Genomic DNA, 15,833 nt, shown 5'->3' with positions numbered 1-15,833 from the left:
TAAACAATCAATTTAACGACTTTGGCCGCAAAAAGAGGGAGGGATGCAGCTTTGAGACGTCCGCCAGCACTGACCATGAGTAACGATCTATAAATTCATAATGTGCATTCATCCTAAAAGTCATCCATCAAAATCCTGCACACCTATTTAGCCTTGAGAAGTGCATACATTTGTGTAGATTATATAAAAATTAACTGCAAATTACACATACCGACCGGCTGAATACACACCTATCATTGTAGAGTTAAAAGAATTTCCATGTAATACCTGGCTTTGGTGATGCCATTCCAGCATTTGTCACCAGTGGTTGAAGATGCCGTTTTACCACTGCACAAAGCCGAAGGAAGTTGGATCCAGTAAAGCTGCATTTCCTTGAGTTTGCTGTACACATCCGTGACCTGGGAATTGCACAGATGTTTAAAAAATATTGTATAAAACTCATAGAAATGTTCAGAAGTGGACACAGCCACACATTCACACACCTGGACCTCCAGTCTGGCTGCAGACTTAGGGCTGGGTTTGTATTCCAGAGCAGTCACTGTGCGTTCTTTCTTTTTTGGCTCCTCAGATATTGAACTTGGTGTGCCTTCCTCACCACGGTCCCCACAGGCCTTAAAAACCTGAAATACAACACAAGCGTACGTGTACATTTGTACAAATGATGCGTGCCTGATCGATAAATCTCTAAACGGACACCTCGAGTGCAATCAAATCTAACAAACTCGCACAAGATTAAAATAGACGCTTAATTTCAGTGACCTAACCTTGCTGGTATAGATCTCCATGTTCTCCTGCATGGCGAGGACAGCTTCAGAGATTCTCACAGGAATTGAATAGATCACCGTGTCCATACTGGGCTCGGCACCAAAACTGGAGGCCACCTGTAGCATGGTTTCTGACCGAGATAGAGGGTGAATAAATTTGTGTCTTTTCCAATTTCTGTCAACACTGTAATTGTAGTTTTTACAAAGCAATAAAAAAGAGGTGATGCAACAAAAATAGGAAAAAGCAAACCAACAAAAAAAAAAAGGCTGATTTATACTTCTGCATCAAGCGCACATGTATGCTCGGGTGCAGCCTTCGCACGGTCACATAGCCCTTGCCGTGGCTAATGCCGATGCTGACATGCACCTCTCAAAAAATTTAACTACACATCGCAACAACGCAAGCTGTGTGATTGGTAGGCTTGGTAGCTGTGACGAGTGTGGAGCTACGAGCTCCATGGAGCCAATGTTTACAAGTGTTGAGTCCTGTGAAGGGGCACCAGCTGAAAAGTTTTGCGTTCACCTTATGATTAATGTTGTTGCACGTACGCCGGTTTCCACCTCTAAATAAGCAAGATGTGGCTACATGTACATTAAGGTAGCGTTCAGAAAAATCTCCATGAAGAAACTCGACACAGGATCATAAAAACCTACTGCTAGCTAGCGTTTTGGAAGTTTTACTGCAGAGCAACACAGCGCGCAGAAGTATAAATGCATGACTACATGCTAGGCAGGCACCGTGGGTCACGACAATCACTCGACGCAGAAGTATAAACCAGCCTTGAGAGTTCTAGTGTTATAAGCCCTACCTATGAGGCTCTGCCACTCAGTGTCCAGGTCAGCCTGATTAGCCAGGCAGCCCTTCATCACATTTTTGCAGTAGTTGATGCAAGGTTTGACTGATCCCAGACCTCTGCAATGAGGGCAGTACACCAGTTTCATAATGGCACGATTGCACTCTGGGCTCAGTGGGACCTGTGGAAAGAGTGACCATTGCCAAGGGTTCATTTTTTTTAAGATAACAATATTAAGTTAAACAGTAACCATGGCATTTATCAGTGAGCAAGGCAATTAACTCAGTATATCTTCAGGGAAGCTGTCCTGATAAAAAAAAAAAACACTGGAAGTTGAAATAAGAGCACTGGTAAACACACTAGATGCGAGTTAGCTTGATTTACTGAATTGTACCTGCTTATTACCTGCATGTTGATTCAGGTCATCTACTTCAAACTTTGAAGTCTTTTGGGAAAGCCAGGTATGGAGGGCAGAGTAATCATGCTTGTATATTAGCTGAAGGCATCTTCAGTTGAATCGCTTTATTCTGACAGAATGTGAACCTGTCATGCTGCTCAACAAACTTGAATATGGCCATGACTAAACGTATTCATGTTGAATGCTAATCCCTATGAACGTGCCATGCAGTGGAATTCAGATTTTACTGATGTTTTTTACAAGGCACGCAATATTCTGAACTGATCTATTCCCAACATCAGCAAGAATTTAGGTCTGCTTAGCAGGAATCTCTCGAGAGTTTGGCAGCGGGAGACCAAGATTCCAATTCTGTAAGAAATTCCTTAACGAACAGAGAGGTACCATTGTGCCCTACTTTCATTTGTCAAAGCAGCAGGGAGTAGTTGAGAAGGGAAGGGTAGTCACTAAGGACTTGGACTAATTTTTCTTTTGCGGATTTGGAGCCAACATCATCTGTGAAGCTATTGTTTAGCCATTTGCCTTGATGTCATTGATCCATTATTGATGATTTTTTTGATTGACTTGCTAGCCAGCTAGGGCACATGAAGGTATTGCACCATTCTAGTGCAACCCGACCTCCCACAAATGTAGTGACATTGAAAAGTATTTGTAGTTTTATACATATAGGCACATCAACTCAAAGAACAATAGCCACAAATGTTTGTGTCTCTGGGCTTTCTCTGAAGATCAGTGTTACACCAAGGAACAATGATTCACTGAACATTTTTTCCATTTCTGTACAAGTCTAATGTCAAACACACCTGTGTCTAGGATAATACACACTTCATCTCCAAGGCAACACCCTACCGCAGAACCCAAGGATCATTATTAGCAGATCTGCAGCAAGTTCTTGAAGAATACTAGTCAGGGCAAGGATATAAAACATATTAAATATACCTTGAAGCACTGTGAGGTTTGTCATTATAAAGGTGAGAATTGAACTTCCTCCAGAATTGGGTGTCTGGACAAGAAGGGTTTGGCAACACTAAAGTGTTACACTTATACACAACATACATTTAAGAGTCTCATAAGGCATCAATATCATGCCAAGAACAAAAACACTTCATAAATCTGGTTCATAAAGGTGAAAGAAGGAAATCTTTGTTATCATTTCTTTGCTGGTATTTGCCCAAAAGGCTTGTCAAAGGCTTGAGGGAGAATCCCTGGTCTGATGATACCTTAGCTAAACCTTAAGACATTCAAGTGAAGCACTATATTTGGTGCAAACTTAAACCCAAGAATTCACACTGGAAAACACATTAGAAAATATTGATGTCAGTATATAGCTATTCCAGGGCTTTTTAGGACAACTCTTAGGTTATTAATCTTACAGCATGCAGGACAAAATAAGTAAGTCTAGAAATTTGGTCACTAAACTTTCAGCTCCTAAATGGCCCAATTTCCAATTTGCAGAAGGTTTGCTAAGAAGATGCAAATCTAGCTTCAATTTGTTCAATGCTAGTAAGGACTGGAAATATTGGTCTTATCAACTCTTGGGAATTTATTTTTAACTTATTTAGTCGAACCCTTGTTTTTAACTTTCATGCTTGAATGCCGCCCTTCACCCTGGAGCATTCTGGAATTAATTGCCTTGCTCAAAGGCAGCATGGTCTTGGCACAGGGCATGCATCTTGTGGGGATCAAACCGACAACCTTCCGGTTACCAGCCCTAGGCATTAACCACTACATCACAGCATCCTAAAAAAGAAAGAAATCTGCTGTACCTGAGACACCTTCCGTACAATCTCTCCAGCTGCGTTAAGGCCCTGGACAAATGCCCGAGCCGCAATGAATGCCCGCACCAGCTTGGCCTTTAGTTCCCGTGGAGCATCTCCAAAAGGACGCAGGGTCTCGGTCTGCTTGGAGGCACAATCAAGGAAGTCATCAGAGAGCAGGGAGGCAGTTTCAGGGTCAGACGCCTTCAGAAGTCGCTCCAGGAGCTTCATCCAGAACTCATCCAAGGCCTCCTCGAGATTCAGGGAAGCACCACTGTAATATCGATGCAGTTCGGCATAGAGGTCACGAAACACTCCTGCATTCAGTCGATACAGTTCTCCAAGTGCAGCCACAAAAGCCTCCTCTAACCACCGTTCAGAGCCATTCAGGAGTTCCAGGAAATATGCTGAAAGGATAAAAAAAGAAGTCACTTTTCACAGAAGAATACTAATAACCAAATGAATCTTCTTTAGGTATCCTGTTGGCAACTACTAACTCTCATTAGAGTATTAGTGTACTGTCAGGATGGAGTTTAGAGTTAGAAGAATAAGCGGACATACTTGCAAAGTTGCTTATAGCCTGTAAACAGTTTGTTGGGGACTTGCAGGAAGTGTCTGATTAGAGTTAGGAACTCCAACAGCTGCATCAAAATCATTATTGGGCGTCACTATAGTTTATCATTCCTAAATGGTGCACTGCAGTAAAAGGCCATAAAAGCCCACTGTAATTGCCTAGCGAAGGACCACTTGGTGCGAAAGCATATGAGCTACAGAGTTTTCCTTTTATCTAAGCTTACAATGACACAAACCAGGAGAGAGTTTGGACTTCAGAGTGCTGCAACTCTTTAACCCTACACATTCATTAACCCTGATGCCGTTAAATCTGCAGATGGGTAAAAAGAAAAAATGTTAAGTAAAAGCAGATGAAGTTTGGTAAATGGCTGCTCTGGATAAGACAGCCATTCGTGACAGTACAAGCACACTGTAAAACCCCTAAATCTCATTTCCGCTATGAGCTGCTGTAGTTGCTACCCTGTTTTTCTTTAACTTGACACTCTGGGTGGAGAAATGACAACTTAAAAAGTGAGGTTCCCTGAAAACCATTTGATCTCAAAGCCCAAAAAAGAGCTGTTGACTCACTGTCAAAGGTTCTGTACTGAGCATTGAGCAAAGCTTGAATGGATCGTCCTGCTTCTCTGACCAGGCCTTCAAATTCTCTGCGGCTCAGGTTCGACAGCGTTTCCTCCATGGCACTGGTGCAGCAGGTGTAACCTTGCGGGCAGATGCGGAGATGCTCTCCTGGAAAAGGGAAACATAATCTCATTTAGGGAGACTTTATAACCTAGTTATGGAACTATAGATGCCAGTTACACTTATAACATAATATATCAAACTCTATGAAGTTTCAAATTTAGCCTGATGCCTGAAAAGGTTAAATGTAATGTCATGCTTACACAAAGGCCAATGAAGGTAGTGATCATGTTTGTAATGTGTGAGGAATGAAAAAAAAACAGTATATTCCCATCCATTTATCCATCCATCCATCTATACCTTCATACTTCCTCCTTGTTTTCCATTCATTCAACTATCCATCCATCCATCAATTTGTACTTTATACTTGTTTCACATCCAACCATCTATCTATCCATTTCTACTTTCTTCTTGTTTTCCATCCTTCCAACCATCCATCCATCCATCCATCCAACCATCCATCCATCCATCCATCCATCCATCCATCCATCCATCCATCCATCCATCCATCCATCTATCCATCCTACCATTTGTACTTCCTTCTTGTTTCCCATCATCCATCCATCCATCCATCCATCCACCCACCCATCCATCCATTATTACTTCCTCTTTGTTTCACATCCATCCATCAATCCATTTGTACTTTGTTTGTTTTCCATTCATCCATCCATCCATCCATACATGCATCCACCCATCCATCTGTTCGAATAAGTGGCCTCTCTTATTCCATGCGTGTTCAATACAAATTCAGGAGGCAGAGATCAATTTAAAAAATATTAGAAACTTATTAAGTACAAATGAATAATTCGATTAGGGCCCTGGCAACTGTGTCCTACTGGTTATACAATGCTAACCAAGAGAACACACAAGGCGACCTGCAAGTGTTTTCTTAGGATTAAAGACCCAGTTTATATACACAGAAGAAGGAGAAGGTGGGTTGTCTCTGTCAGCTTTTCTGCACCGTCTCTAGTTCCTCTTTTCTGCACAGAAGAACTGGACCAGTTAAATGTACATGCTTAGAGACCTCCATAGGCCTCAATACATTTTCATAAATTGTTACACAGGAAAATTAGAAGCAAGAGACACATGTTATTCTTATTGTTTCTACTCCATATGTCTTGTCCAAGATAGCTCTTTTTGCAAAATGCCTCATTAGAATGCAAACTACATTTCCTCAAAGGCCAGTTTCGGTTAACATATTATTTGACAGAGCATACAAAATATAATAAAGAATACAAAAATATATATGGTAAAGAATGACTGTAAGGTAAATGATTTAACATCTCTAACTAATAGAGAATCAAGGATAACAAACCAAGATAATCCATCCATCCATTCATCCATCCATCCATTTGTTCTTCCTTCTTGTTTTCCATCCATCCATCCATCCATCCATCCATCCATCCATCCATCTGTTTGTTCCTTCTTCTTGTTTTCCATCCATCCATCCATCCATCCATCCATCCATCCATCCATCCATCCATCCATCCATCCATTGCTAAGTATTAGACCTTTTTAAGGGTTATCTTTCTGTGGTTGAATTATGAGTTAGTTTAGCTTGTAGCCTAACTGTCTGATGTTTTAAAATAGCTTCTCATAAACATTACTAAAACCAGACCATTGGGTCAGCTCGGTCCTCTAGAGAGCAAGAGTTTCTTGGACCCAGATGACATTTAGCGAACAACTTTCCTAGTTAAGCCTGTCTTGGGTCATGGCTTAGGGAACTAGAGCGAGAGATGCCATCGCTACCATGCATTTTTTATGCAGCAAGTGCAAAAAAAAATCTCAGAAAAGCACAATTTTAGACATTCGCCATGGTAAGGCTGTAGCACAGGGGTAAAAATACTCGATTTCACCACTTATTGGTCAACTTGAGAGTCTTCCCGTCAGGTTTTGGTACCTAGATTTTTGTGTGTGCTTAAAGTAGCCTAGAGTGCATCTATATCAAGACATGCTGACAATATTTTATTTATGTATGGAAAAAAAATGACACTTAGGAACACTCAAGTCAACTGAAATATGCATGTGTCAAAGTAAGCATTGTTTTATATCATTCTTTTCCTACTGTAGTCATTACCCAGTTTATGTATTAACTAGACTGATGCATACGTCTCTATACTATGTGAAGACAGTATCTGAGCTGTGTAGTATACGTCTGAATTCATAGTATTCGAAGTAGTATAAAAGAGTATTCCTTAATTCATAGTAGTATAACAGTAGGCTAGACGTTCACAGATGAGATGTAGTTCGGTGATTAATAACATGACATACATAATACATTTTAATTCCATTTATGCTACTCATATTCATACTATATATAACATACTTTTCTAATGGTGGTAAATTCAAATGTATTACCTACTCGAGTAGTATGCAATTTTTAAAGGCAGCTATACTATAAAGTCTCTCTCAATCTCTACTATTAAGACTGCAACTCTCATAAGTCAGGTATTTAACACATTCAGTATCATGAGGCCGTTTTGAGATGTGTTTGAGATCCCAACATCATATTCTGCATGTCGTTCTGCATCTACTGGTGTTAAAGAGCCTTCAGAGTCATTACGTATCGTATCCCGGGCCCTTCATCGCAGTCCGTGAGCAGCACAGCCGTGTGGTCTGCATATCAATGTGAACTGACTAGGGACCGCCAGACACAAGACAGATGAGGCTTTTCCTCCCGCTCTGATACACAAAGGAAGAAGCTGCACCGACAATGTGCCTATATATATATATATATATATATATATATATATATATATATATATATATATATATATATATATATATATATATATATATATATATATATACATATATATATGTGTGTGTGATATATATATATATATATATATATATATATATATATATATATATATATATATATCAGCCGGAATATTGCTTTGCATATAAAACAAACACCTAAGAAAATAAACAAAGCGAAAGTAATAGAAAAAAAATCACTGACAATAAGAATAAATACTGTCTAATTTATGTCTATGCACAATGTCTACTGCAGTTTTCCACATGTACTGTATGTTTATTGCAGATATTGTTTTACAGGCATGCAAATGAAACAAAAAATTCCTGTGCATAATTTACATTAGCAAGTTCCAGTGCACGAGGGGGCAATAGAGTTTTGTTCAAGTCTTTGTCAACAACTAATGCAGACTGCGTGATTTTTAGCCCCGATTTTGCCTGGCTAACAGGCTTTGAGAAATCGCAGACAAATGCCTGAAATCACAAGCAAATCGGTGCAGTGAGACAGTATGAACTATTAAAGACGCGATATGAGAGAATCGCTGATGAGTCTTCGACACCCGTAAGATATTTGGCATGCTAAATATCTGCAGCTGCAGGCGATTCAAGTCATGCCATGTGAAATGAGTTTTGACCGAAAAAGAAACATAGGCGACACCAGCAGCCAATGAGAGAACAGCATCTGCTAGTATGGGTATCTGCAGGCCAGCGGGAGGTTGAGGGAGAAGTTAAAGGTGGTGCTTCTCAGTCTATTTGGATCCAAGAAATGGAGGAAAAACTAGAGCAAAATTGGCAGGAGCACCCGTGTCATATAAGCAATCTCTCAATTGAGTCAAAAAAGAAAAAAAATTGATGAGAAATTGGTAATTCCCTTCAAAAGCCAGGCGAGCAAAATAAGTACATTCTCTACCCCACTAAAGGCTTCTTTCCTCATTGTGTTGTTAATGACAAAAGATATACTACATGATCTTTTGTTGTTTCCATGTCAATTCTCACATCTATTTGATTGTGAGAGATGTAGTTTTTGGACCGAGACAAAGTTGTTGCAGGTTCTTCCTCTTCTGATGTCATGCAGTGTGAAACTCCCTGTCGCCGATCCTTCCTACAGTGTAAACAAAGCAGCGATGAAACACTACCCCAGATAGTCATGCAGTGTGAAAACACCTGTGACACAACTACTTTGAAAATTATGCAGTCTGAACTCGGCATTAAGTAAATTATGCTGTAAATCATGTTCAATTTCTTAAAAAGAACAATGAATTCACTTTTAAAGGGTGCTTTCACAGTTTCATAGTTCATTTCAATTGGCCGAGACCAAGGACAACTGATTACTCTTGTTCAAACTAGCTGAATTGAACTAAAATGCAGTCATTTTACAACATCTAGATCACACGTTGGACAGAACTGCGTTTTGATTGGTCCACATTGCATGAATATTCCTCTGGAACTACCGAAAGTAAACAAAATGAGGAGGAAAAGCCTTCAGACAACACACTACTTCTTAGTATGGAGAGAGAACTGCACTGGCTGACTGTATCCCTGCTCATTGTATACAGTATTAGTTTGTATTCATCACTTCAGACAGATTATATATTTTAAGAATGAAGCATAAAAGCAGGTTGAAAACAAAAGCACAGCAAATGGCGAAGGTGGATAGCACCTTGTGATAACTATTAAAGACTCAATATGAGAGAATCGCCAATTCTTCGACACCTGTGAAGTCACTTCAGAAGTGAGCTAATGCTGAGGTGTTGCTAAAGCATTGTAGCATTTTAAGTTGGATCTGTTCGAGTTTGGACTACTGTATGTTCTCATCACAAGCTAACCACTTTAATCCACTCAAGTGTGATTGCTGCATTCTTATCTGTCCAATTGTACCTTACCAAACAGGAAAATGAACTCTAACATGATTCAACCAAACTAAACGAGGCAAGTGAGCCCAGTGGATTGTCAGGAGACATTCATTTAATAAAAATTGCAGGCAAAAAAAAAATCTAATTGATTGTCCTGAGGGAGAATAAATTAACAGCAAGTTGTCCCTTTAATGCTAACATTTTCACACTATTTTATGAGTGTATGCAGTGTATGCTGCTTAGTAAGCAGTATGCTAGTATTCCATGTATTAAACATAGTCAGAGATGGAGATTAACAAAGATTGATCTTGTGCATGCACATGCACACTGAATCTCCCACAATTCCAGATCAAGGGATGATGCATAGCTTTACGAATGCGGGATTCTTGCCAAGGCAGTATTTTGAATAAGCTAAAAATAAACGCTGAGGAATTATCTCTTTCTGTTGCGAATAAACATTGTTGGAGCCTCCTTGTGCTGCCGCATCCGTGTGGCAGATGAAAATCGACAGCCTGCCAACAGAACAAGACCCTGAATCAAAGCCTGACAGAGAATCACCTGTCAGCCGCCTCCATCTGCCCTGAAAAATCAAGGGTTTCTTCAGACAGCCTAATTGTTAGAGACGGACAGCGAGACAAATAGTCAAGCGGGATGACAAACAGACCGACGAGGAGGAGAAACCTTGTGGTGTGGTGTCAGTTGAGGCAAATGCCTTCAAGTCAAACTGTTAGCAGGTTGCATTCCACGCAACTGCCTCAGATCCTTGAGGGTTGGAGACTGTTTAATCAAAGAAATGCTTCGTACGGTGTAGTGCAGAGCGCTCTTTTTCCGCTCTTCTCTCTCGCATGCCTATTTGATATTCGCTTACATACTGCAAAACACATCAGGGTGTCAACTTTTGAACAGATCATTACAAATAATGGACTTTTGAACACAGCACTGGGAAAATGCACAGTGGCTACTTATAAGCGTTTTTGTCTGTGCTATTAAAAGAGATGTGTTGTTATTCAAGTAATTTGCTGTGAGCATTTGCTTTATCTGACTGAGTAAGATTTTCTTTAAAGCATTATTCTGTCATAATAGTAAATTACCTGAACACTATGTCAATAAAATAGCCAGAACACTATTGAAACTGCAAAGCAACACTCTGGAAACTGGCCAGAACAGCATAGAAATCATACAGCAATGCTGTTGTAACTGGTCAGAACACTTTAGAAATTGGAAAGCAATGCTGTGAAAACAAGCCAGAACACTGAAGCAACCACACAGCAACACTCTGGCTAGCAGTCAGAACAGAATGACAATCACACAGAAACACCCTGGCAACCAATCAGAAAACTTACTGTAAACACATAGCAAGGCTCTGGCCAGAATACAATAGTACCACACTCTACAGATCAGGAGTAGGACATTATTGTAAAAGCATGGCAACAATGTAGCAATTAGCCAGAACTTCTTAGCAACCCCTATGATAACACTCTAGAGATCATCTAGTACACCATAGGAACCGCATAGAAATGCCCTAGCAACCGGTTAGGAACTGCACAGCTGTTTGCACCAATGTTATTGTTGATAGCGCACTGTCATGTGCTGCAGATTTCCCCTGGTGAGCAGCGACCCAAATTTGATTCCAGACTCAAGGTTCTTTACCACTCCATCTCCCCTCTCTCTACCCCTCTGCTTTCCTATTCAGTCTCTACTGTCCTGTCAAATTAAAGCATAGAAGGGCATTTATTCATTTTCTTTCAGCTTAGTTTCTTATGTATCAGGGGTCACCACAGGGGAATGAACCGGCAACTATTCCGTCATATGTTTTACGCAGCGGATCCCCTTCCAGCTGCAACCCAGTGCACTCTCATACACACACGCACTCATACACTACGGCCAATTTAGTTCATCCAGTTCACTTAAAACGCATGTCTTTGGACTGTGGGGGAAACCGGAGCACCCGATGGAAACCCATGAGAACACAGGGAGAACATGCAAACTTTACACAGAAAGGCCAACTGGTCCTTTCGGGACTTGAATCAATGATATTCTTTGCTGTGAGGTGGCAGGCTAACCACTGAGCCACCATGCCACTCAAGGGCAAAAATGTGACTTAAAAAAACGAAACTGGAGAACAATTCTAGAGAGAACAGCTAGAAACTATATAGCAATGCTCTGACAACCAATCAGAACACTTTAGGCTCTGTTCACACATGGTATTTAAATGTTGTTTTTTTGTCCAATTTCAAACACTACTTTTAACTATATATATACTTTTGAAAAAAAAATAGTCCTTATTTTACATTATTAAAGGTCATATTTTGGTTTTGGGGTTTCCAACAACAGGCTGATATGTATGCAAGGTCAAAAAACACTTTCATTGTCTTATAATATGCATTTATTTTACCTAATTATCCCAACAACTCCCATATGATTCCCTGTGGTCCACTAGTGTCTGAAGGGAAAGGTGTGTTCACGTTTTCCTAGAACTGGCACTTCATATTTGGTGATGTACCGTATTGACGTCGACACATTCAAGCGAAAGATCCAAACCCAACACGATTCATTTATACGACTCTGGGTCGACTATTTTATTAACGAATCTATAGTTTTAAACACGTTGCACTTTCAGATTTAAACCTCAGCTAGATGTTTTCATTCACTTAGTGCTGTGTTACACACTGCATGGAAGGTCATTTAAAAAAAAGGGGCTTTTGAAACACTTCAGGACTAGAAAGAGAACATTCTACTCTACACATTTTTTTTTTTGCCTAAGATTATCAACGGCAAACTTTAACGTTCATTAAACACTGCGGCAACTACCCACAACAGATAAAATCTCAGTAAATACTTCTTTCATTTACTTCACAAGATATAGATATGTAGTTCTGCCAAACCACAAATAGCTAACATTGCATAGCTGACTTATGATAGAAATCTTCATCATGACTTATGTAAGGTACATGGTATAAGAAAACATTCGCAATATGCATGCAGGATCCTCAAAGGCCGATGCTTTGTGAATGTTGACTGATTTTCCCAAGTTCTGTCAACCACATTCCAACAAGAAAATCTGCATCCTAATTCATAAAAAAGCACTGATGTTGACACAGCGGGCTAAAAAGCCCTCGTGCCTTCTGGATTGGCTTTTGAAAATTGACTTGGACGGACATCAGAAGAAAAAGGCGTGGCCTCGCTGTAAGAAGTGAACCACCATACAGTATGAAGAAAGTTCTTTTGAGGGATGTTCTTCAAGTTCATCTTCAAAGCCCCTGACATACCAATGTGAATAGTTCTTTTATTTTCCCATCTCCGTACTTTCCTTCTTTTCCTGGGAGAGGATTTGAGTGGACTCCTTTGAGACGAGAGCAAAGGCTGCCTCAGGCACCGGTTTACCAGCAGCAGGTGCGCGGGGATCTACAGGTGAGCCAGGTTGAGGTTTTAATTCCCTGCTCTGGCCAAAAACCATACTCCTGTCCTCCGTGCCTGATTAACAGAGTGCCTCTGAGGAATGAGAAAGTGTTTGGTAAGCTTGTTTCCCTAGCAAGCACTTCTGGAAGACATATAAACACTACACCCGCGTTACCACACAAGTACCGCATAGCACAACGCTCAGGAACAAGCTCAGCAAGCAGTAAAAGAATTTATGGATACACACTGAGAGGTTAGCTTAAAGTGCTCCAGAATTGCAGCTCAAGTGCTGACATACTGACTTGTATATGAATTACTAAGTAAAGGTGCGTTAATGCTTTCCTTGTCATTTATGACTGCCATACAGTGAGTAGAAAAAACAGAACTATGTTGAAACTATGTTCATCTATGTTGAATTCCAGATTATAAAAGATAATTTGAGTTAACCTCACCTAGATTATCCATCAACATTACACCTCCCGTGTGAAATAATTGAAAAATGTCCGACTGCGACTATGAGGCCTTATTGTCTGGTTTACTTGTAGATCAAGACATGACGACAACTGTACGCAAACTCTAGGCTTGCTGCCATTCACAACTAATCTCTGAATCTGACCTTCTTTTCAAACATAGGGGTCATGGGTGAGATGGCACTTTGCCAAAAATTGGTCTCAATGAAGAGGATAAGCTGCCTTTAATGAATACAATGCTATATCTCTGTAATCCCCAGCAGAGCAGTGTCCTCAGAGGACACTGGGAAAATGTGCACAGGAAAAATTAGGTTAGGAAGACAAAGAGAGATGGGGGAGAAGAAGTGCGTAACGGAACAAATTTATCTGTAAAAAAAAAGTGTGCCAAACACCTTTGCATCTGTGTCAGCAACATGGATTTAAATTTAAGCATGGAAGGATTAACACACGTCCCTGCCAAGTGTTTGTCTTGTCTCCTGACCAGCAGGGGGCCATGATGAGTACACTGCAATACACTAGAGCGTAGATCTCAAACTAGATTCCTGGATGGCCACAGATCTACACAGTTTTGCTCCAACCCTAATTAAACACAACTGATCCAACTTATAAAGGTGTTCAAGACTACTAGAGACTATTAAGCAGGTGTGAGTTGGAGCTAAACTGTGCAGAGTTGTGGCCCTCCGGGAATTGAGTTTGAGATCACTGCACTAGAGTACTTTGTTTATAGTATATCACAATGGCCCTGTCTTATATGACACCTTGAATCTTTGGCACCCAATAGCACACTAAATCCTCAGTGTGGGCTCAACAGAAGTACAGATCAAAGGCACATAGCGGCCTCAAAGATCATCAGACAGCTAAAATTAAGTATAGGACATCCTACTTTTTGGAGTTAATGGCCTTGTGGTGGCCACCATAGAATACAGGTGCACATAAAATGTGCTATTTCCAACAGGTCCAAGGAATAGGCTAGATAGTTCCTATCTACCTATAGCATCAGCAGATTTTTCATGTACCTGCTCCAGACCAAAGCTAAATGTTAAGGTGCATCAATTTCTGAAAAAAATGGTACCAATTCTCTCTCCAATCTAATTTTATTTTCTCCGACCCTACTTGCTGGGAACTGCAAATTCTCAGCAAAAATGATTGATGTGGCTCAAACACAAATTTGACCCTGAACCACAAATTCAGCCTTAAGTTGCTTGTGTATATTTGTAGGAATAGCCTACTCAATATAGGAGTCGAAATCCAAATTCTACCCCTTAGCCCTACCCCTCGTTTTGCACATGCTTGACACAGAAGTATAAATCAGCCTTTAGGGGTAAATTTTAAAGCCCTTCTCCTTCACACTCTGTTTCAAGGACCAAGGGGAAGGGGTACAAAAATAGAATTAGGATTCGCCCTAACTATGTGAAAACATAATATTTTATTAGTAATACGGATTACTTAATTTGGACAACTTTAAAGGTGGTTTTCTCAGTATGTCGACTTTTGGACCCTCGGATTCCAGGTTTTCAAATAGTTGTACCTCGGCCAAATTATGTCCTACCATAACAAACCTGCATCAACGGAAAGCTTGCTTATTCCGGTTTCAGGTTTTTAGGTTTCCGGTTTGAATAAATCAATCTCAATTTCCAAAAATTAACTGGTTTTGTGGTTAGCATCACAAATGGATTTGCAAATGTACAAAAATTAAGTTGGAGCAAACTGTTCAAGACTTTTTTTTCATTTAATTGAGGAGCTACGAAAAAGGCAACTAATAATAAATGTTTCATATGAATCAGACTTTTAAAATGTAAATACTGTCACTTGACAGATAGAGGACAATGCACAAGACATCGATGAGCAAATCAAGGCAAAGGCAGGAGCAGCTTGACTAATGTATTCAGTATTGAGCTCCATTGTGTTATAAATGGGATTTTTTATGTTTTTACTATATTACGTTGATTATATATAAGGCTAATAATTATACTGCATCATCATTTAATATGTTTTAAAGCAACTTTTTCTAGTTATTTTTAAATAATGAGCAAACAAATGAGCGAATTTGATGAAATATGGTTCGGTATATTTAACTTTATACAACAGTTCTGTCTGGTTCTCAAATCTGATTGGCTGATAGCCGTGATATATTTAAGAAATATCAGCACCTGTACAGTCTCTTTACCCTTTGTGTATTCCTCCGCCCACATACAGCCAGCAAAAAGCAGACACTACAGATCTTAAGTTTTAAACTTGCTCAACTGTTTAACTGTCAGCTTATGATTTGAATCCAATGCGGAAGAAAGTAGTTCCTCATTCAAAAGGGTTTTTGAGATTCTCCATGTTTGATTTTGTTTTTATATACACAATTATGCCATCAAACTGTTGTAT

General features: G+C 39.9%; 1 protein-coding gene across 1 annotated transcript in view; it reads right to left on the bottom strand.

Annotated features, from left to right (window-relative positions):
• Positions 1–15,833, bottom strand: part of gpc1a (glypican 1a) — a 42,577-nt gene that overhangs the window by 4,203 nt on the left and 22,541 nt on the right. Inside the window, exons 2-7 of the mRNA NM_001037373.2 lie at positions 4,871–5,029; positions 3,740–4,137; positions 1,574–1,739; positions 765–895; positions 483–620; positions 268–398 (exon numbers count right to left, since the gene is read on the bottom strand). Of these exons, the coding sequence (NP_001032450.2) occupies positions 268–398; positions 483–620; positions 765–895; positions 1,574–1,739; positions 3,740–4,137; positions 4,871–5,029 (1,123 nt within the window). The remainder of the gene's footprint in view (positions 1–267; positions 399–482; positions 621–764; positions 896–1,573; positions 1,740–3,739; positions 4,138–4,870; positions 5,030–15,833) is intronic.

Source organism: Danio rerio, chromosome 22, assembly GCF_049306965.1.
Source record: "Danio rerio strain Tuebingen ecotype United States chromosome 22, GRCz12tu, whole genome shotgun sequence".
NCBI classification, from domain to species: Eukaryota; Metazoa; Chordata; class Actinopteri; order Cypriniformes; family Danionidae; genus Danio; species Danio rerio.
The sequence above is the reverse complement of the archived record's forward strand: the minus strand, read 5'-3'. Positions and strand labels throughout refer to the sequence as shown.